This window comes from Ptychodera flava, chromosome 11, assembly GCF_041260155.1.
Source record: "Ptychodera flava strain L36383 chromosome 11, AS_Pfla_20210202, whole genome shotgun sequence".
NCBI classification, from domain to species: domain Eukaryota; kingdom Metazoa; phylum Hemichordata; class Enteropneusta; family Ptychoderidae; genus Ptychodera; species Ptychodera flava.
The window spans coordinates 12,588,528-12,613,193 of record NC_091938.1 but is presented as its reverse complement, the minus strand read 5'-3'; the positions used below and the strand labels follow the sequence as shown (position 1 = coordinate 12,613,193).

The following is a 24,666-nucleotide window of genomic DNA, read 5'->3' as shown; positions in this document are numbered from 1 at the left end:
TGGTTGTCCATGCGGAGGCTTTGTAACATTAAACTTAGAGTTTTCCGTCCTCCGAGCGTTTAAGAAAACCACTGCGAAAAACTACCAAAATATTTGTTCACGCCCTGGAGTGTATTTGCCAGGCTTTCTGTGGTGTAGCCAAACTCACGTGCACTAGTTGGAAGGTTGCACAGGTCATTGCAATTGTTTGCCCAGCTCTCGCCACCGTGTTTGGTCGATGAGCCGAACTTGGTATAATAATCCGGATTCGGACAACCCTCCCCTAACCTCTCGAATGAGGCAGGTACACTCAGCGGGTGTGAAGATCACAGGATATTCCTGAACCATTATGAAACCACGATAATCGAAAGTCTAATGGCTAGAGATTTAAGAGAGATGATATCAATTGCGAACAAATACGTAAAAACAGTTGTATTTTCGCTTTTTTGTCAGTCAATCCCTGGACACCTGCAAAGCATGATAGAATACCTGACGCATCTATGGACACGACTGTCGCCAACAAAAAGTTCTTCCCTGGGGACGATGTTGACACATCAAAACAGGAATGTGTTCTCTTTTCGTTGTTTATTTACTTCTGTTTTTTCATTTTGACTTGTTAATATTGGCTATTTTGTACGCTTCGTGGTTCACGTCTACCGTTTATGTGTGCGATATTATATCCAAAATAGATCGGAAGATTGGACCTTCTATACACGCCCACAAAAAGTGGTACGTTTAGCTAAACCACAGTCTCTTTGGGGGAGAGACTGTGGTTTGGCATAAATGTGAGGTTCCAATGTTGTGGCACGCGGTTCTGTACGTCGACTTTGTTCTGAAGTCAAGTCAAGTTTCTCGACTGTACGCTGACCAAATAAATTGCAATTTCTTCAGTGTCCCCAATCAGTTTAGGCTAGCCTGGCTCCACCTTTCCACCCCCCCCCCCCCCCCCCGTATCCTGAAGTTTGTGTGGATGTTGAAACATCGCTGTTGTCAACTGTCAGTCTTCGCAATGTGAAGTATAGACTTTTCAGAAAACATTTCTTTGGGTGAATTTCTTCTCCACAAATGCTGATATACCCCCAATTAGTTATGTAGATATTCCCAAGAGGGTTGCATATCGAACCGATTACGCAAACTAACCGTGGTAGCTCTGAATTCTAATCTCCCCCGCGATAAACCCTCTCCAACGTGAATGAATGTCAGGACTGTCACGTGGTTTCCCTATCAACGTATCAAAACACAGGGCACGTATCGGGCAAAGTTTATCTTGGCCTTGTCTGCTGCAGGCTTTCTCAGTCCACGGTTTGGAATCGTATCGCGCCAGTCATACACAGCCGTGTCAGCTATACGTCAAGTTCTGACCCCGCTTTCTCGAGTAACTTAAACTTCTCGTTCTGGTCTGGAATCTCAGTCAGTCGATATCGTCCTATACCCAAGCACTCGTCGGGGCACTTTTTCTACACGGCTAATCTCTGCCGAGACGATCGAAGAGTCAGTGTATCTGCAGCTACACGAGCAATCGTGTTGCAGCTATCGCACAACAAGGTCTTAAGTCTCACTATAAGCGTCTGGCAAGATTACACCATCTCCCGCAAGCTTGTTCAGCCAAGCCGATTGGGACTCTGTTATACCTAACCAGCTACTCGCGTTCCTTCTCGCTGATTGGTTCTACTGGCGAGATTTTCATCAGCATTTTATAATTTCTATTTCATCCTGTCCGTTTAAAGACGTGACAACTGCATGAAAAAACAATTCTTTGACAGCGATTGCGTTCTGTACTGCGATGTCCGATAGACTATGAGATCCTCCCTAGCGCTTGGAACCGTCTTGTCTCGGAGTATGCTGTTCACAGGAAGAACATACGGACCGTTTCTATCTATGAGCCTTGGCGCTCTGCTACTTCTTAGCTTTTGTTTGACGACCTACGGGCAAATAGGTAAGGATATTTCCAGCCTTCAGTCCTTCACGTTTTACCTTTAATCCCTGTCTGCTGGCGTGCTCTTATGCTGAACGCGGTTGAATGGAGCTTTATATGCTCACCAACCTACATTCGGGACATGTTTTTAATTTTGCAGTGAACTATGATAACATTTCATTAGAAGACACGGAGGGGGTTCAGATATGCTCTGTCGGGAGTTGGCGCGATAATTATTTACTGTTTAGATACAGATAACCATACGGCTTTACACAGTGTGGAATCAAGCCGGCTAATAGTAACAACCCGTGCGTGCTGAAGCCTGCTTTTGCCGCCATACAGAAGTTAAGCAAACCGCTATAGACCGTTTGCAAATCGTAATTGTTGCTAATTCCCTTATTTATGTTGCAGATACGCATTCACGGGGCTTAGGGTTTGTGTGAATGGGTTTTGCTCCGACCAAATGAATGCTAGGTTCCGTTCGTTTGTCCGTTAATCGGTCTCAAATCCCCTTTCTAGTATTATATTTAGAGTCGCCCGCGTACAGTATTACACCGTCTGTCGCCTCCCGCCACTCTTGCTTGAAATGAGATTTGCACTACATGCGCCTGATTTGCGGCCAGACGACAGCAGACGCACAGACATGTTGTCGGTTTTGCTCACCCGTTATACTTTCCACAGAGCAGTGCGTCTCTGATGGAAGCCGATAGCGGACCTTTCCACATAATGCCCACGTTACTAATCCCATTGAAATCTCGCAGGGCAAGTTTATACTAAGTTTGACAAGCCTGTTCAGTTTGTTTTAGCAAGGCGTGTAACATGCGAACTCGCGTCTGTATATATACACACATGCATCATTCGGTGTGATGTCTGGAGCTCGATATTTCAAGTCGCTGTCCCGACCTTCCCCAAATTGGCCGATAAAGCTCAAATTTCGGCGTTCAAGCAAACAAACCGTGGCAAAAGTTTCTCACAGGAATCACACATATACATCCATTCCGCTGACGTATACTTTACACGAATAATCGTCATTAGATGGATTTCGGCTGGTGACGACTAATGTAATTGACCACGGCGGTTCAAACGTTCGTTTTCTATAATAAAGCAAAAAAAAATCGTCGGGGTCGCTCTCTGGTGTTTATTTTATACTATTAATTACGTCCATTTTATTATTGTAGGGGAAAGTTGGGAGAAGTACATGGACGTTGTTGTTTCACTTTTGTTCCCACTGGTCATCGCATGTTGGCGATTATTCCTGGCCGAGAGACAACAACACTGTCGTCTGGGATGACACTCGGCCATAAATCTCCTATTCCCGTAGCAGGTGAAAGGGGAAGGAGAGGCCGTACGCGCGCCATGAAGCTTCCCGATCAGGGATCCCGAATCGAAATCCGGTCGCAAGGCATCCACGGTGTGGGAAGGGGAGAGACTGAGCAATATGGCACCCCCATGCACCTCACTTGCCATTCTCATGTTCTTGAAAGACTTTCTGGCTCGGTTCCATCACTGAAATCTCAAGCCTAGAAGCGCTGTACTCCAACGGCCGCAAAACCTGTTGAGCTCTAATGATTGGCGCAACTCAAAGTTGAGAGACTCTCTTCTCACACGCCAAGTTCCAAACGATTAAACATTCCTCATTGAATTAATTCTCCGCTTCAGCAGGTATACTAAGTCGAGCGGGATTATTTTACGCAAAATTGGATTTCGCTAAATCAAATCATCAACAGCCGAGTTTAATAGAAATCCGAGATCATGACATTATTCGCCTTTGATTTTCAACCCGTTGGAAGAAAATTTGAATATTGTGTTCTTGAATAGGCAATCGAAATGTCCATATTAGATTCGCCTCGTCGAGCACATTAAAGAAAGTAATGTGTTAATGGCGTTCTCCCTGCTTTTTCTCACCACTCTACAACTCACACGCGAGAGATTCGATTTGTTGTGTAATTTTTGAGTGATAAGGGTCAAGCCTATGGACCCTGAGGGTGAGGGAAAACGCGATTCGACAACTGCATGAATATTTAGGCGCAGCGTTGCAGACGAGGGGGTGTTCTCGTGCAATCATTCGTCATTCATGGCCATAGGACGACACCTGCATTTACTCAACTGATGTAACAGTGACTTCCAGATTAAACCGTCGGCAATCCGGATAGCAAAACAGTTAAAACATTTTGATGGTTTCGGACTGTTATTAATCAGGAAAATGAATACAATGAGTCATGAATCTTTCACGAGATCCTCACCGGAAACCCACCCGAGTTGGTCCCGAAGCCAATTCTCTGTGTCCTACAACACTAACATCCGCTACTACAAAACATGTTTGTTGAAGGTTATCCTTTAAACACAACAGAAAAAAACCAACAGCATATTATCTATTTAAGTCATTAATTAGGCCACTTCCTGATAACAGCGGCTGTTCCTGTACATCTTACGTTGTGAATCGACGTCCGACAGTAAATCTACATAATTGCATTATGCCGGGAAAATTATTCGTTCTCAAATTAGATTGCGAAAAATGAATTACACTATGCATCCTGCGATACAACAGACCTCTGACACCCTTTAAAAGAAACGGTAACTTGTATGTTTGATATTTCACAGCTTTTTTGCAAACTTGCAATTCTCAATTCCTTGCACGGTTCACTAAAGCCGGAGAAAAAGCGCCATACTTAAAGTCCAGGCAAACAGAATTTGGTCTCCCCTCATAACCCTGCGGGTTACAGATCAGCATATAAATCAAAATGGCTAGATGTACAACAATGTAAAACATCGAGTACGCAAACGATAAATCCTGTGAAAGTCGTAAATTTGGAACAAAATATCTGTAATCACCTCTGGTATGATGTTTTCCCGTACGTAGACATGATCATGTCCCAATGACTGCTACGAGAGAACGTCTGCCACCAGCCTTCATGTGTTTTGTCGTACGAATATGAACAATATCATTTGGCGTTTTAAATTGCGTGCATTTTGGTCGCTGCGAGACTTGAAAACTTTACCTTTTCACGATCACATTTTGGTGGCTACCTCCCTACAGTGTCCTATCAGCGAGGTTGGGCTTCTTCAGCTGGGAGGCGGCGATGAGAAGTGTTAAACACCTTTATGCCCTTATGCATATGTATACCTACTTGTGTTTTTATGAACTTTACAAGTGTCTACGATAAGCACAGGTCATTGAAAAATGCCCTTGTTGCAAAGTAATATGTATACCTATTTTGGCATTTTCTGCGAGAAAGCTATTCTTTTCGCACTGACATAACCAACTGCGGGGTGGTACTGGCTGTGGGTGAATTGCTTTGAATTCATCTTGTGTAACGAAGTCGCAGTGGAGCGTAGCGAAGATCCCTGAAAGGCGTGGCGATCTTGAGCTTAATTAATGAACATTGACTATGATTATTTGGAGACAGTCCTTCACAGACATACACGTCACACATACACATCCATTCATTAATCCATCAATCCTTCCATCCATCCATCCATCCATCCATCCATCCATCCATCCATCCATACATACATACATACATACATACATACATACATACATACGTACATACATACGTACATACATACGTACATACATACGTACATACATACGTACATACATACATACATACATACATGTACATGTGAGCATACATGCATACTGACACACAAATACATACATATATATACATACTATATATATATATTTATATATATTTATATATATAAATATATATGTATGTATATATATATATATATATGTGTGTGTGTGTGTGTGTGTGTGTGTGTGTACATATAGGCCCTATATATATATATTATATATAACGAAATAGTACAAAATACGAAAATACGTCAAATGATTTTATGTGATAAACATCACACGAACACACACACACATATACGTATTATTTATTTATTTAGTTGTTTATTTATTTATTTATTTATTTATTTATTTATTTATTTATTTATTTATTTATTTATTTATTTATTTATTAAATGCTCTTGTGAAAATTCCACTGCTTGCTGTTTCTGAGAATGTAATACGCTTGTCGTTTTGATGCTAAATAATACGGTATTACTGAATGAGTTTCTTCTCAGTCGTTCCTCAGTTTCTAATGAGTAAGTCAAGCAGAAATAGCTCTCTTGCATGGAGGTTAGGGTGCAGATACCAACAGGCAAATCAATATGACCGTCATTAGTTCAGGAATGCCCAGTCCCACCGAAGTCGCGCGGCAGAAGGTTTTGAGAGACCGTATATCGGAATGCTGAAATGTTGCCCTTTGACCTCCAGACTTTATGCTCCCAAAGTAGTGTGCGTCAGAGATTCAATATACAGAAAAAGCGAATTGTGCATGTAAAATATGCAAATCAAAAAAGAGGGGTCGTAATTCCCTCAGCGGGGATTGTCGGGCGTGAACTCTCCCACACATAATGTAGGTCTAAGTGATTTATTTCCGAACAAGAATTTGAAATGATTTTCCCACCGCAAATCGATGTGAACAGGACAGCGGTGACTTGGCTTTCAGCGCACGGACCGCCTTGGAGAGAAGCCATGCTATAAATTCACGCCGGTAAAGAGCAGTGACTATCTATCGCTATAAGCGCGACGCATTTAATAACTTTGATTTAATGCCGGCAGAGATGTGTGTTCCAAGAATTATTATAGTGGGGGATTCACTGCGGATGAGCGGCATGTCATGAAACACGCCAGCACAGATCCCCTTTCAAGCCACGTCTCAGGTCTTCGTTATTTTATTACTTACGCGTATTAAGTGTCCCCAAGCTTGGACGTAATTACCCCATGAACGTAATAAAGAAACACGGCATGTTTCCTAGTTCAGCTAGGCACCTCTGAATTCAATTAACCGCCGACAAGCTTTCTCATCTTCCAGCTAGTTTCGAACTGCGAAGTGATTATTTCACGGCATTGTGCGTTCCTCTGGGGAGAAAGCTTCGGACTTGCCTACAGATGTAGTGAATTGTGATTTCACCATCTTTTGTTTTTTGGTTTTTTGTCTTTTTTATTTGTTTGGGTTTTTTGAAAATTGAAATTTTATTTTTACCAACGGTGTAAAGACAGAGAATGGCGTTCTTTTCGGTTTTTCAAATAATACTAAATATGACGGAAAGTGCCATACTGAAATACAAACTTTTCATGGCGATTTACGACAAAAATGTCAAGTTTACGCCATGTAAAATCTTTCATTTCTTGGCGCCCAGTGCCCAAACAGAAGACATCATCACTTACCCGACGATATTTTTAAAGATTAAAACAACCTGGCCACAAGGAATGTGCCCGCGTGTACTTTTACTCGACTTGACTGTTTACCGAAGAATATGTGTACACGGTGTCAGAGACACTGGCGAAATAAGTAAGTTGTTTATTTAACCGTGTGTGTAAGTCCCTTTCAAAGTGCTGTTCAAATATATAAACAGTCGAGAAGCATACCAAAACTGAGAGTGTTCATATAGCAACTGTACCGTTCTACTTCTCGGTATTTCACGCACACTGGGATAACTTTTTTCCGAAGATGACGATATTTTGACGTCACAATCCTACTTGTACATGTGCAAGACCGCACAAAACAGGAGCTACTTCGCTCGTGTAAGTTACGATGTGACAATAACATATTGGGAGGCGATATTTAACTTTTTCAATATTTTTACTGTTGTAAAGAACAGTTTAACGCGAGCAAGGGTTTGTTATGAGTTCAAACGGAATAGAAATATTCAAAAGGCTTGAGTATTTCAATACTTTTGTGGTTATTTTAGTAACTTCACCGAATTTAGGCTGTTTACCGTGGCAGCGGTCTCGGTCGGTCGAAGCAGTGCCAACTTTCGACTCTGCGGGAGACAAGGTTCCATCGTCTGCTCATGGATGGAACGTTCTCCTTGCACTACCCGCACCAAAAAAGCTCCACTCGGACAGCCTTGGCACCGTAACATGCTTGCTTTTATGGAGTATAGCACGTAACGGTCGGTCACGAAGAGCTAGTGGTCGTTTTTGCGTCAAATAGTCTCAAAACCGTTGTTTGAACCTTTGAAATTCTGATGGTCAAGCCCGTTTAGTGAGAAAGTCTGGGGTTTAGGATGAGTGCTCGTTCTGCTGCTGATGTATATCAATCGGCGCATGAGCCTTCATTGATGCTCCTCAGTTCAGCACCTACTTTGTTATGAGAAGTTGAAAGTGTGATAGAACCCTCGATTTCCTGCATTGTTATGTAAATGATACTTACCTGAACACAATGGCACTCTCTGTTGTAGCTCGGCATCGTGCATCTTAACCCTTCAGTGCTGTGTGCAAGCCTTCCCTTTCCTGTGATGTAATCTTCTACAAATAAAGTTTCATTTATTTGCTAGAACCCCTCCCCCTCCCAACCTATACTTCATCGCCTCCTTCAGTAAAAGCTTCCCCGTTGCATAAGTGGTCAAATATTACCATCGTCGCATATGCGGATTACGTATGAACACAAGAGTAAGGTCAAGTCAATAGCCTGACGGTTTTCTACAAAACCCAAGAAGGAAATAAACCTAGAGGCCTGCTTGGAACACCAGCCGATGCCGGCTAATATGATGTTGTACCTGCCCTTGATGCTCTCCCTTGTGGATAAGTTTCCCGTAGAGAAATCAGTGTCCTTTTTGTGTGAACTTCAACGTTTGAACCGTTAATTCAGTCTATACAAAGTGACTCCGAGTCCCAGTGTACACACATTTGCGATTATATTTGCTCAGGGCAGAATGACCCGACAAAAGTACCAACTGGCGGCACTTTTATGTGCACTGATTTTTTCTGTTTACCTGCGGATTGCCGACGCGGGTAAACATAACGGCGACGCGTTAAAAATTCGTTGCATTTCGGAAAGTGTAGAGCCCCAGACATCGATTGACTGCCGTTCACTATAGCGTGTTCCCTGCTCTGCCGTACGACTCTAAAATATTTTGCGAATTTTTTACCGTTATATGCGTCGATTTCGCATTGCGCAAATCGCTACAGGACCCCTCTTCTTTGTTGTTTTGACTCGCTAAATCGTTCACACCCCGTATGACCTAAGCTTCTCTCTCAATCCCCCAGTCCGCAGCAGTTATACACACAAGATAACCAAGTTATTTGTGTCTGTGAAGAAAATGACATCCGCTGCTAAACGCATTGTTAGCGCGTTATTCCCGTAAGAGGATCGACTACCGATAAATCCGTAGGTATACAAAGAACACAGGAAATCGAACTAACGAACTGGAAACCAAACGATTGCGACTTTGCCATAGACTATTTTAAGTTTACAACTAAGCAAATAATTTGTTGCACAGCGTTAAACTACTGAGTGATTATACCCGCTTCAGAAAATTCTACCCGAGGTGTTTAATCGCTGTTTGTCGACGCCTTCAACTTTGACAACTTGCCCGGATTGACGTAGTATTGCACAAAACGTATCCGTGTATGCAGGTGAATTTATGAGTCGTGACCACACCTTCCAATGTCATTGCTCTGTCCCTAATCACAGTCCCACAGTGGATAGAGGGACTGTGCCCTAATATAGCTCAGTTGGTTCATCCGTAACAGTCAGGTAGGTATAAAAAGCCACACCAGTGCGCAAAGTTTGCGTTTAGGTTGAAGGAAGTCATCTTGTGCAGTTATGGCTGTCGATAAAGGGACACTTGCAGTGTTCTGTGACCTCGAGGTCAATTAACCCCTCGGAGAAATTCGCACGCTATTCGGCATCAAGCTATTTCCCAGGGTTCTGTGTTTTTGCACCCATTGAGTGTACACAAAGTTACTGCAGTGTATCTTCCCAGGCCATCAGTGATCGCCGACGGCTATACGATCTTCCAACGCCACAAATTTCCGATTTATTCACGCCAAAACTGAGAATGTACACTTACGTAAACCCTTTAAACAGTTGCAAAGTCGAGCCTCCAAATCCCTGTGTCGGCGCCTTTGAAGTGGTTAGCGAATCCTAGTTTATTTTGGCAGCCCTCTAAGAAGCGATGAATGCGTATACGTCTTATTAGAAAGTCGGATGCATTTTATCGCAAAAGTGATCGCACCATTTGAAAGCCACGAATATCATCTACGAATTGGGCTTCTGTAGAGGGTTTCCACCTGGCGGCGCGCTCGTTTGTACTGGTTTAATCACGGAAAGTAGCGAAACATTGTCCGTGGTTTAATTAGCGGTCAGCCAAACAACGCCGTTGTATTTTCCACCAAAGATTCTTCATTAGTTCAAAAAAGGGGACCATTAAGTCGAGATTAGCATTACAAAGTGCTATTACAGGGATATTTGAATTTCCGGCACCGCACTAATGAGATCGTGGGAATTTCGAGGGACCGAAGCTTCTGTGGCATTGTACGGCGTGTCTTGCCGACTTATTGCTTAATTAAGTTGCCCCTTGGGAATTAAGCGTGCTTGACATTTGCAAACGTTTGCGTCGGAGGGAGAGAAACATTTTAACAAAATGTACACTCTTAAGGGGACGATAGCTAAACCTGTTTACAATATTTTCATTATTCACAAAGTATGATGATGACCTAAGTATGAGCCTCGCCTTGCCTACACAACACAATGCGTGCTTGCGAACTTCAGTCCTGAGACTGAAATTCGGTTTTCAACGGTGAACTATAACAATGTACTTCATGCGCATACATATTCTGTTTCATGGTTAGCTAACTGGGCATTCAGACGTGAATTATTGAGTAGAGTAAGAAACTCTATCTTTACAGAAAGAATAGAAAGAATAGAGCAAATTGTTCATACCTTACAAACAGCCAATGTGTCAGTGACAGTGTTAGGATACTGTTGCGAGAAAATGGCTTTAGACAAAAATATTGAAGGTGGCAAAATATTACACAGTCAGTCACGTTTTTGATTGCCTGGCCAGATTTTATACACGTTTTTCAGAAAGGCATCGTGTATATATTTACTGTTCATGCTGACTCTGTAAATGTAAGGGGCGATCATTAGTGCTTCGGAGGGAGGAAAAATGGAGAAAACAAACCGCGAAGCTATGGAAATTTACCAAAAAAAATTCGCCTTTAGCTCGAGCGAAAAAAGATGTTGATTTTTAGGAGGCTCGTGAAAAAACGGGCTAAAACGTCATTTTTTTCCATTAAAAGAAAATAATTGCATGTCCGTTTTCTGACCACCCCTCCCGGGATCCAATGGCCCACCCCTTGCGTAACATCTAACACCGTTATTTGAACGGACTTGCCGGCTCGGAGAACATTACATCTTGTTATTCCGAGTGGGCTTAGTTTCTGCATTTAATTCGATACCCTTAGATTGTTTTCGCAGAACACATTTCCGCGAAGCAAATATGCTGATATGCCAAACCGTGAAAGACAAGTCTGTGAGTTCAATCGCATGAGACGCGCACTGCAAACACAAGCCGATCCTAAGAAAACTTCTCAGAAAGAACACTAATTGCAGTGAAAACACAACGGAAAAGGCGTCGGACAGGTGACAAATCCCCCTGGCAATTCAGGCGTGGAATTTTACATCGTGCGCGACCACGGCGATATTCGTAGAGCGGGCGACCATCCGATTGCTTGCGGTGCGTGAACAGGATCCCCACCGAGAAGGGAAGGCGACTGGGTATGCTCATAAGCTCCGTAGTTTGTTATTGTGACGGTCAGAGGGGATCAAAACAGCAAATCCATTATGATTATATTATTCAAAACAAAGAGAGAAACTCGACTAATGATCCATAAAACCTAGCCACGCGTTCATCATAAGTATAATACCAACTAAACCAACCGTGGTCGATGATGATTTTACCGCCTTCCTAAGCTGTAATAAACTATTACAGAGTTTGAGATAGTCCAAGATTTAGTTAACGGGCATCTTTCTTGTTATATTGGTCCAATAATATCAGTAAACGAACGTCTTTCTTGTTATAACGGTCCCAGACGTTATATCGATCCCAGATACTAGTAGACGGACGTATTTCTTGTTATATTGGTCCAATAATATCAGTAAACGGACATCTTTCTTGTTACATTGGTCCAATATTAGTAAACGGGCGTCTTTCTTGTCATATTTGCCTCCGTAAAAGGACGTCTTCCTTGTTGTATTGGTCCCAGATATTACTTAACGGATGTCTTGCTTGTTGTATTGGTCCTATGCACTAGTGAAAGGGCGTTTTTCTTGTGATATGAAAAAGACACGTACGCCATTTTTGTTAAATCTGTTTTATTTAAGCAGACAGTTATGATGTTAGGGACATCTGGAAACATAGCGAAATAATGCTAGGGGGTCGGAATACACTTATCCAGCCCTGTCTACGACAGTGAGAAAGAACTGCGGTACCGGTAGTTATCAACTCGTCATCACATCTGGCATCGACAATACTTTAGTTCAAGGTTGATTTTAATGTGTCTGTTTTTTTCCGTCATCAAGAACGACTCTGTCATGTTTGAGACGCAGTCAACACAACAGGTCCTTTCGCTGTTTTGCTCTCGCCTCTCCCCAATTTACAAACTAGAATACATACATACACACATACATACACACATACACACATACATACATACACACACATACACACATACATACATACACACACATACACACATACATACATACATACATACATACATACATACATACATACATACATACATACATACATACATACATACATACATACATACATACATACATACATACATACATACATACATACATACATACATACATACATACATACATACATACATACATACTACATACATACATACATACATACATACATACGGCTGATTTTTGCGGCATGCATTTTTCGAAAGACATTCGAAATCGGTGAGTTAGAGGCGACGATTCTAGACATCAATCCCCGGGATAGCATGCATACTCCAATCGAACACAGGTGTACCTTAGACCAATAGACAGTTCAAACTGCGAATAACAAACTCTAAACTTTTCAGATAAATGTCTTCTAAATGTCGTTAACTTTAGCCAAATTCTCATGTAACAAGTCATCGTTGATGACACAGTCCCGCTTGTAATGGGTACTTTGATTACAGGTCCTCAGAGAGGATAGAGTCCTCTTCATTAGGTCTGTGATAAAAATACTTTTGAATAAATTCGCTTGATACATGTCTGAGTTGTAGTTCAGGACATGTTAAAATCGTAATAAAATGGCCACACGGTGGCCATATTGGATCGTATCACAAAACAAATCAATGTGCATATGTATGACATAGGTCAATGTCCTTGTAGCAAATTTCATTAAAATTGGTTGAGATATGCCTGAGTTATGGCTTGTACATGAAAAAATCATAACAAAATGGCCGCACAGCAGCCATATTGGATCGTATCACAAAACAAATTAATGTGCATATGTATGACATTGGTCAATTTCCTTGTACCAACTTTGAATAAATTCGCTTGATACATGTCTGAGTTATGGTTCTGGACATGAAAAAACGTAATAAAATGGCCACACGGCGGCCATATTGGATCGTATCACAAAACAAATCAATGTGCATGTGCATGACATAGGTCAATGTCCTTGTACCAACTTTGTATAAAATCGGTTGAGATATGCCTGAGTTATGGCTCTGTACATGAAAAAATCGTAACAAAATGGCCGCACAGCGGCCATTTTGATTGTATCACAAAAAAATTGACGTGCATATCTATGACATTGGTCAATGTCCTTGTACCAACTTTGAATAAAATGAGTTGAAACATGCCTGAGTTATGGCTCTGTACATGAAAAAATCGTAACAAAATGGCCGCACGGCGGCCATTTTGGATTGTATCACAAAAAAATTGACGTGCATATCTATGACATTGGTCAATGTCCTTGTACCAACTTTGAATAAAATGAGTTGAAACATGCCTGAGTTATGGCTCTGTACATGAAAAAATCGTAATAAAATGGCTGCCTGGCAGCCATATTGGATCGTATCACAAAACAAATCGACGTGCATCTGTATGACATATGAAGTAATCCTTGTACCAAGATTGAATGAAATCGCTCAAGGCATCTCTGAGATATCTGCGTGAACGGACGGACGGACGGACGCGCACGCACGGACGCACGCACACACGCACGCACGGACATGACCAAACCTATAAGTCCCCCCGGACGGTGTCCGTGGGGACTAAAAATTATTATCTGCAAATAGGTCAAAAGTGCTTATCTGGGGTCAAATTTTGTGCCAGAGTTTAAAAAATAAAACAGAGGTCACAGGTTCACCTTTTATCAACATTTCCTTGGTCAAAAGTCTACATGAGGCGACAAAGGGGTCAAACCGCTGTGGATATGTCTGCGACCTTTCTGTGGCGCTGCAGTGCCAGGCCTGGGGAACAATCCAAGTCTCCTAGGCCATCATCGTACACAAATTGATATACGTCTAGACTGGAACATAGCCATAACTGTACAGAAATTATCGCAATTCATCTTTCAGATGGCTTGGACGCTTTACAATTTACTTGCTATTGCTTTTATTAAACTTAATAGGTTTAATTGAATCTGCAACAATTATCAATGACTTCTGGTATGTCCGAGAAGAGGTAGCCGTCAGTAAAATAGACATATGCAAATCAGGCATTGTTTATCTATTGTACACTGACACTCACAGATCCGAATAAAAAGTACCGTAATTATGCTCCTTGAGGACAGATATTTTGACTCCCAAACTTTTAAGATATTTTTCGGTATACAACTTGTTGGAGCTCATTTCGAAGCTTATGAAGTAGGTAAAGTTCTTACCAGCTTATTTTTGTAAAAATTGTATTTTTGCCCATAGAATGACACAGAGATGGCGGCCATTTTTGATTTTAAGAATCGTTTAATACATTTTTAATGTCTTTACTCTGGTACCTAAATTTGATCCCCTGAATTTCGTTCTTGATAACTAAAGGGAATGGTTTAACTTTTCGTTACTGAAATTTTGAGCAGTAGTTTAAGTCTTTCGACATAGAGGCGCGTATCGCCTTAATACGCAAACCAAAATTTACATAGAGCGTATGTGAGTACTGCTGTAAATGGTGTTTTCATGGCGCTGCCAATCTCGGCACAGTTTGAAGTTACCTATAATTGTAAGTTGAAAACTCAAGTGAACTGTCAGCAAAAGTCATTGGAAAACATCTCAGCCGTCTAAACGGATACCTATTTTACACTTTTATTCGATGTAAAACTTTGAAAAGGCCGTTACTAAAGCTTAAGATACTCCACGTCATGGAAATACTCAGGCCCGGTCTTGGTTGCATACTTTGCAATCGGGAAATTTTAGCTCCGAAAAGAATATGTCAAATTTAAATGTTTTGATGTTTGATTCAACGTGAGAGGTAGATATTTACGTTTTCGACGAGGTATCTTTAAAAATTGAATGTATTGTCAGTCTTCAAATGGTCGTAATGTTAATCAAGAAAAAAAAACACTATAGAGTTATCGTTATCGGGTGTTCTGGGCACTGCAAGACAGCTAGCAAGCTGTCGTTTACCGTAACGCTGCCGTTACAAGGTAAGCGATTTTACGACGATAAAGTGTTGCGACAATACGTTTTCGTGGGCCGTGCTTTCCTTCAAGGGAAATGCAGGAAGATACAGTGGTGCACAAAGTTCTCCATTAAATGTTCAGAAAATCGCCACCGTAAAACACCTGCACATTCTTCATGTACGAGGAAAGCAGCTTCAGAGAACTTGAATAGTTCGACCGCCTTCAGATCCTATTTGTCTGAGGCTCCATGATGCTGCCAAGAGCACTGTGGTGAAAGGGACTTTAACCAGGCTGGGCTACTGCCTTCTCTCAAAACAGTGGCTTTTGTTCAAAGGTCGTCACATTACATTTTTTTTACTTTTTACTCTAACACATACTGACAACCTATTCGAATTAGGCACCGCTTTCTTCGGTAAACTAACGATGTTCTGACTGTGCCTGAATCTCGGCAGTGTTCTCCTTACTGCGATCACGACGAAAATAATACTTCCCTACATACATAAAGCTCGCTTGCATAAATCATAGAAGGAGCCAGTTTGTTGCGACAGTTGAAATAAAATTATCCACTTCAAGACTTGCTTATTTGTTTACACTCTTGCGTGCGTACTCATTTGCCGCCAACTGCCGATAAAAGCAGTTATTGTGATAAAAGAACTGATGTGCAACTGTTTGCTTTGGTGTGCCTCCGGTTAATTGTCTTTTGCAATGAATTGAATAATTTTGCTGTGCAAAAATATCAACTCTCCCTTGAATGTCCAATATACAAATGACCTTAAAAGGCCAGTAATGTTAACTTTTGATAATGTTTTCATAATTTTTATATTGCATATCAATCGTACATTCTTATTTTACTCCCTAGAGAATCTTGAAACAACCACTACTTAGCATGTCAACTTAGCGTTTATATGTGTGAAGTGCATTGTTATTGTCTATATTTGAGTTCTAGTCCGGACCAGAAGTCAGTTTTGAACAATAACAACGCAGTTTACACACGGACGGGCTGAGGTAACGAGCTGAACACTGTTGTATATCAACATGTTATGTGGAGTAGAAAAAGGAATTATGGTTCACATTCAAAAAATGGCGAAAAAAATTATCAAAAGTTAGCATTACTGGCCCTACAATCACCGGGTCATTACCAAAATTGGCGACGCTATACCGTAATATTATTTCCACGATTAGCCAATCACCGATCGGATACGTCATCGGTCATGGCGGTTGGCAACAAATGACCGGCAGTCAAGTTTCATGCGCGCATAGAAGAGATTCGGATGGCAAGAATTTTAGCATGGAAGGTTAACGTTGTCGCAAACAAAATACAATGAATATGTGATAAGAGTTTATGTCGTTCATGAGAGGCACCGATTCTTATAAAAAAAACTCAGAAATAGGGATGGGAGGGCAAATTCAGGATGGCCGCCACTCCACTTTTACGTGTATCGCGACAAAGAAAGTGAACATCCCGATTTCCGTTTGGTTTGCCAAAACCCTTACCATGATCAGTTCACGGGGGCTAGAGATGGAAATCAGAGAACTGTCGGTGTCCAGAAAAACTACACCCTAGTATAGTTTCGTCCTGCTGCTGAACCTGTAAAATGTAAAATTAAACAATTCGCAACTTTCTGCAAGATTTGTAAATGGTATTGTAATACCAGAGTTGTATGTTCATGACTCCGTACTTGTACAGTACAAAGTTTCGTGCGGTATCTTTTATACTAGTATTGTCTCAATTTAAAATGATCCTTTTGTGAGTTGTTAATGTCGTCATTTTATGTACCCTCTAACGGCATCATATATAATCCTTCCCTCTTTTACGGTTCTGAGTTTCCTTCAAGCGAGCCGACAAGCTGGGTTGATCCACTGCATACGGAATGTAACTGTTTCGGTAGTGAGTGAAATGTGACCTCTTTATTTGACTTGATCTTGAGTAAATCTGTCGTTCGCGTGCGTCATTTCGTGGTTTCTATAGAAGTGACCTATTTTTCCAAGTGGTTGGGACAGAATATCTTGCAACTCCTGGATTTGTCTTTCTTTGCCACTTGTTTTGCATAAACAAACTGTGCTGGGGTCTGTCTGCAAAATTTCCTTTCACTAAAATTGGAGGTCATGTATTGAGATTTTCTAAATATTGTTGGAACTTGTGGTAAAATCTGCCACGTAGCCGAGCATCGCCTCGTCCAATCATAGGTAATCAAACTACTAACGCCTGTCAACTGTTCCCGCTCACTTGAAGCTGATAAATTCGTATTTAGGCTTAGGCGATGATATGTTCTAGTAGGGTTTTTATCGTCATAATCAACTGAAATTGGTTACAATGGCGTCACCACAATGCTCTGTTCTGACATCTGGATGTCCGACACCAATTTGACGCTCAAATGGCGAATGTTTAACACGAATGATGTGAGATAGGAACCGTTATCGAATTTGGCACGATAACCTAGAAATCGCCGATGCACCTTAATAAAAAAGCCGCCATTAATTATCCCGGGTGTGTTGATATCTCTCGACTGAGAATTCTTATGCGTGCGTAACCTCTGACCCTAGTTAAATTCAACAGCAGCATGTAGTGAGCGACCCGCAGCAAGTTTAGTAGTAAAGTGCTAATACTATACTACGCCCATTTTACGCTTTATTTCATTTCCACCAACTTAGAAGCAAGTTATAGTTTTTACCCAATAGCTGTATATGAAAGTTTCCACAAATGCTGCCCACGTTTAAGGTAGGACGCCCCTCGGGGACAAATATTCCCATTCTCAAACTTTCACAATTCTTTTCTGATATACCACTTGCGGGGATTAATTTTAAAGCTCTTGGTGTAAGAAAACTTTTAACCGGCTCAGTTTCTCGAAATTCGAAAATTGTATTTTTCTCCATAGAGTTAACATAGGGATGGCGGCCATTTTGAATTTAAAATAACGGTTTATTTAAAAATCTTGAGTTATTTGTTTCTCCAGTACCAACATTTGCACTGTGACCCCCGATTTTTATCCTTAATTTTGAAAGTGAATGGTTGAAAGATTCCTTAAGGAAAGTTTTGGCAAAAAGTTTAAGTCTCTCACTTTCAAGGCGCATACTACCTTAAATACACCCAAATTTTTATTTTACACCACTGGGAAGTCGTTATATGTTTGTAAAACCAATTTAATCAATGAAAGTTTTGGATGGGTCTATTTCGTCGTTTATTACTGGTACACCACACTATGTTTTGATGTCAGGTTTTTTCTTCATTCGCATATTCATGTTATTGGGGAAATAGGTGTCATGTTGCGCGACAGTTTGTCAAATGATGCTTTGTTTTGAGCGGTGAAAGTAGGTTTGGACAACTGTGGTTCTGTTGGTGTTACTTCAGAGCGCAGACACTGCACTGCACTTTTGCTCTGGCAGTTCGACGCACTTTCTCGCTACTGTTTTATGTGAGTAACCCTGTCTGTTTTAAATCAGTCTCATTTTCTGCGATGTTTTTACTTTCAAACGCCTCCGATGGAAGTTACCAGACAAATTTCTGGCAGTTAAGGGCGTTCGATAGTCGGCAAGTCAATAGGTGTTTTTTGAGTTTTCTCACAAGATACGCACTGTATCTGCAAAGCAATCCACTGCTTGACTCTTGTAACATATACAAATTTAACCAGGGCACAAATGGGAAACAAACGTATCGTTGAAAATTATAACGGTTTCATTTGCTCTATCCCTAACCTTAACTTTTGACAAGATCGCCATCTTTTCAAATTATTTCGGTTACCATTTTTGTTTCACGTTAAAAGTTATTCATGTTTCTCTGCTTACTGAAACATGACGAATTATTAATCATTAGAACTATCCTCACACTTTGCGGGTACAAGCACTTCTCGCCAGCCAGAGCTTCTTTCTGCTCCATGACCCTACGCAAAAATCTAGTATCTGTCGTTGCCGTAAAGAGGCCGGCGGTTTACGACGATGATACAACCAGTGATCAGAACAGCATGAATAGTCACTCACAAGGAACAAAAAATTACGGAAATGGTCCGAAAAGAAAGCGATCTTCGGCTCTTACAACCTAGGTTAAAAGTGATTCCTGCCAAACCATGTCCGCTTCCAATATTATCTTCTCCGTCTTCTATGTGCACGTGGGTTGTTAGGTTTTTGGCATGTTCAACTCGAAATTGACCGTCTGTAACTGGACTCAATTTCTAACAACCTGCTACTTCTCTGTTGTCCTGTAAAACTTGAACAGTCAAAGTGCATTGCCCTTGCATCAGTGCGCTTGTACGAAGCAGCTCTTACAACAAACGGATTTTTAGACCGACGTCATGTCTTTTGTCGTTTGAATAGTTCAACTTTATGGAAAAAAACACGTTTCCGAACAGTTTCTGTATATACTAGCAAGTTCATGCAGTCCTCTGATCCGATTTGTTGGTTTATTTTGCATCATGACATTTGTGTTCCCGTTACCGCAAAACCGATATATCCTCGCTGTCTTATACGTCTTAAGAATATTTCATAATCATAAATATTTGAGAATGAAAAAATATCAGCTCAGGAAAAGCTACAAATAGCGGTGACCTCTAACATGAATGGTGCATGGTGTTCTTGTATCAATGACGTCGTACCATCTCATTTCCACAAATGAAATATGGAAAGAAAAAAAAAACATTGCGAAAGATTTAGGCTTTTAACTCTTGATATGAACAACAAACAACATAAGTGGAAATTTCGGGGCATACGAAGTGAATGAGTTTTAGCGGCGGCAAATGGCCAGTAAACGGCAAGAATCCAACATGAAAATTCAGTAATTCTTGATAGGATTCGAACTCACAACGTACGTAGACACCTATCGCTTTGAATAAAAGCGAAGACATATCACTTGGCGGAAAAAAACGAGACGACATTCACATAGGGTTTGAAAAGATCAAAATATATCCCCGGGATGCGTCACTTGACAAGTTGCCAGGCAAAACATAACACTCCAACTAAATATAGTTCCAAACAAACGACAAATTTCAATCTTCTCTGAGAATCTGGTTTTAGAACGCATGTAAATCAAACAGTTCACTGCAACCCAGCCGTGCAGTCGTAACCTTTTGTCCTCACATACAAGACCAATCTCCCGGGAATCTATTAGCATGTAACAGTTTTATGTTAAGTATCATACCAGCAGTTGTGAAATGTACACTCGGATTGAACACAGAAGTGTAACATTTTACACTTGTTGAATCATAGACCCTATGGTTGAATATACAATCTATTGTGATATTGTATCTACGTTACGTCAGGGCCCGGACTAAACTAACAAGAGAGGGGTGCTTTTCAAAGACTGGGTGCATGAAAGATAATGATCCTCCCCTGATTGCTTGCACAAAAAATGCCGACCCTCTCTTCTCCTTGATGGAAATCAAGTGAACCTCCCCATGTCAAATAACTTGCATTTTATTAGGGAGCCTCGTACAGTCTTACCACATTCGAAACAGAAATGCAGTTTGTTATATATTATATATATATATATATATATATATATATATAATATATATATATATATATATATATATATATATATATATATATATATATATATATATATATAACACATATACTATGTATTTATTTTTCTGTAACACAAAGGGCCGGTGGCCTAGAGTGAGAACAATAAAATCTTATTAAAACATATATGAGTCATTCCACAGTAAAGTGCAACCACTTTGTGACAATAAGGTCAAAAATTAATTTATTAATCTGAATCTAAAAGTTGAGTGGGTGGACAGTACTACAGGTGTGTCATCTAAAATATTTTTTTTAAGATAAATAATTTCTTTGTTTAAGAAGGAGGGCAAATTGTCGCGGCAACAGTAACGCGTGTAACATGGACATACATGACATTGTATAGTATTTGATCACATGTATCCCATTATCATCCCTGTGCCAAGTTTGAAAGAAACCCATTAGTCTACAAGAACTAGAAACACACTTCAGAAGATGTTTTAATCTTAAATATTATCAGAAGAGGAGGGTATCTGATGCACGTTATGGCAACTGGCAACGTATGTAACATATACAGACACTGGATTGGCTTTATACACAAATTGTGTGTGTTCCATTCTGAATAAATGTACTTGATTGATTTTTATATGTATATGTCATGACGAAGTTAAATACTCAGAATTATGATGTGAATTGTTATAAATTGGCTCTGTGGATAACCATATAGACAACAGAGGGAAGACCCCTGTATTGTCTATGGGATAACGTATGTAACATTGGACAGACATCATCAGTTCTGTCCAATTCGTTCATAAACGATATGGGCATCTAAGGTGCATCAATAGTTGTAAAGAAAGCTTTCAGTAACTTTCTGATACAGATAGAATTGTCACACTAAAAAACAAATTAACATTATTCTATCCAGTATTTAATTAAACTACAATTACTTCCACGCGTGTAACACTGGTAACGCGTGTAACAAAGAGGACAGACATCCTGCCATTCAGGTGCTCTCAGTAATGGTGGCCATTGGTTTATATTCAATTGCGCCATAAAACATGAACTTTAGGGCACCCTCAAATGACAAAATTTCAGCAATGTATACCAAAAGAATTTTTTTTAAATCTTGATTTTGGAAATGAGTTAACACGTGTAACATGTGGACACACGCCTTCCAGAAATATTTTTAACTGCAAGAGAACCCAAGCTTCAATAAAGACAGAATAAAAAATGTTACATAGTGGAAGATTTCATTGTTAGTCAAATGTATGAGTGGTTTGTTGCAGCTTACAGCCTTCACTATATTTATTGTTCTCATATTATCAATTCGCATAGAGTTGGACAGACATTGTTACACGCGTTAGCAATATTTTTGGGCATAATATTTGGCCCTTTCCCTAGTGCTTTTTTTCTAAGAATAAATTTAGTTCGTAATTGCTTATAATACATTACTACTTTGCATTTGAAATCAATTCAAATGGTATAAATATTGTAAATATCCCTTCCTAATGTTACAGGGGTACAAAATGTCACAAAATGGTGAGCAAATAGAGGCCATATTTACAAAGATAAAAATCTATAATTTTTGTTGAGCTGGACATACAGCTTTAATATTATTTTTTATATATGTTCATATGTAGTACTTACTAAAAATAATATCATTCTGTGTGAATGCTGTTATCATTGAAAAAGCTAGAGCTCCAAAATTGGGAATGTCAAATGTTGCGCTTTACTGTGGAAAGACTCATATATATATATATATATATATATATATATATATATATATATATATATATATATATATATATATATATATATATATATATATATATATATATATATATATATATATATATATATATATATATAAACAATGCTCTCAGTTGGTTTCACAATGTCGCCACCAAAACAAATACTATCTACCTAACTTTAACACCACCTACAAATAGAATGGTACGTCCCAAACATATAAATGAGAGTGTAAAGCTAAGAATCCTTTCACTTCTGTCTGAAGATTGTAGGATGCATGAACTTAAGTTACAGATATTATTACTTTATACTTGAAGTAATTTGTGTTATTTTATAGATAGATAGATAGATAGATAGATAGATAGATAGATAGATAGATAGATAGATAGATAGATAGATAGATAGATAGATAGATAGATAGATAGATAGACACACATAATGTGTTGACAAGCCAACTGATGGACACCTTAGTACTGTATAGTGGAGAAAAAGAGCTGCTAGTTTGCAATAACAAAATGCTGAAAATCATCAAAACATACAGCTTCTGCTAATTAAACCAAGAAAACTGAGTAAAGTACCAAAATGTGATATTTTAGACCTCATGATCATGTAATAAACTCTTCGTCGGTTCGACTTGCAATGTGCTTTCCACTGCATGTACTATCAACGCGCTTCAACATTGAGAGACTATGTGATAAGCTCATCGAATTGTGAAAACCTCGTTCAACTATCTCGACCAATGACACACGACGACCAACAGTGTCATTTGTCCTACGAGGAGATCAAAATTAGCTTGGCTCCACGCGTTAATTTGACGCCAATAAGTGAGATAACCGGACAAATAAACTGAACGACGAAGAGTATTTGCACTTGTCAGCGGTGTATTTGTTTTTTCTCGAACTAAGAGGATCTTTCGTGCCAATGTCAATACAACGTTCCCCAGACATGGTTTCTGATACGCCTGGATAGCATTGCAGACTGTGAGAACGCAGATCCCAAGGATTCCAGCGTGAGAAAACCAAGAACAACATCTTTTTGTACCGTGGTGGAAGACGGACCATTAACTGTCTGTGTACCGTCATATTCAATCAACGCTCGGATGATGAGACAGGAAACTACCGTAGTGCAACTATACGTCGGAGATGTATCCGACAAATTTTCTTGTACATTACATCATATCCCGTGATAACAAGTTGTGCCTAGCAGACTTTGTCTATCTATTTAGACAGGCTTTAACTCAGATGTTCCCAAAGCTTTCAGTCAGATATCCTCAAATCGCAAACACTCTTCCAAACTTTTTACTAGAACACTATTTGTAGGCGTAAAAAACGTGCACTTTCTGATTAGGGAAATGGAATTCCCCGGATGTATGCTCATCAAGGACTCGAAGTGCATTGTGAACGCCTCACTCAATTGAAACTTATGAAAGTCTTTCCCATTATTCGTGTCCTTGTTGTAAAATGCCGTATTTTGTTCTGCTCCAAAAATCATGTTGAAATGCCCAGTGTTTTGAAGTGTTAAACACACCGTGCATTCACATTAATGCCATGTTCATCGCTATCCTTGATAAATGAAAGTCCGGACTATAATTCATTTGTTCATAGAAGCGTCGAATATTGCGCACAGCGCGTTTTCTTTGATCAATGTTTCATGCTATTTTCCCTATCTCTTTTAACTTCTGATGTGTTTGATTATCGAAGGGAGTCTTTCCCCATTGAAGTTCTCTCTCGCAAAATGTCCACCTCAAAGTTGCGGCGATTGTACTCGAAGTTGGTTCAGTTGGCCACAGTCCCTCCCTCCCTTCACACACGTGAGTGAAAGGAATGTGAATTATTGGCATCGTGTCTCGTTGACTGTGATCTCTTCTCAGGGTGAAGGCCGTCACTTAGTGCTACTCGACGACACAGCGTCAGCTTACAAAGCAAATAGATGATAAAAACCCGTCATCGGGGCCATTTATCGCGGACACTACTAAGTGTCATGACCAGTCCAATTCAACGTGGGAAAGCTTCGTTCTTGTTTTGTAATCTTTGGTGCCCGGCGTTTCGCAGCTACATCACTCGTCACCTAATTGATAATGTAGTGAAACGTACATACAAGGCCCCTGCGTCTGATTATGCTGAGTTTGAGGTCAAAGGCCACTGACA

At 40.1% G+C, this 24,666-nt stretch overlaps 1 protein-coding gene across 1 annotated transcript in view; it reads left to right on the top strand.

Moving 5' to 3' along the window:
• Positions 1-1,248: 1,248 nt before the first annotated feature.
• Positions 1,249-24,666, top strand: part of LOC139143519 (von Willebrand factor D and EGF domain-containing protein-like) — a 70,375-nt gene continuing 46,957 nt past the window's right edge. The window contains exon 1 of the mRNA XM_070713920.1: positions 1,249-1,915. Within this exon, the coding sequence (XP_070570021.1) occupies positions 1,777-1,915 (139 nt within the window). The 5' untranslated portion in view covers positions 1,249-1,776. The remainder of the gene's footprint in view (positions 1,916-24,666) is intronic.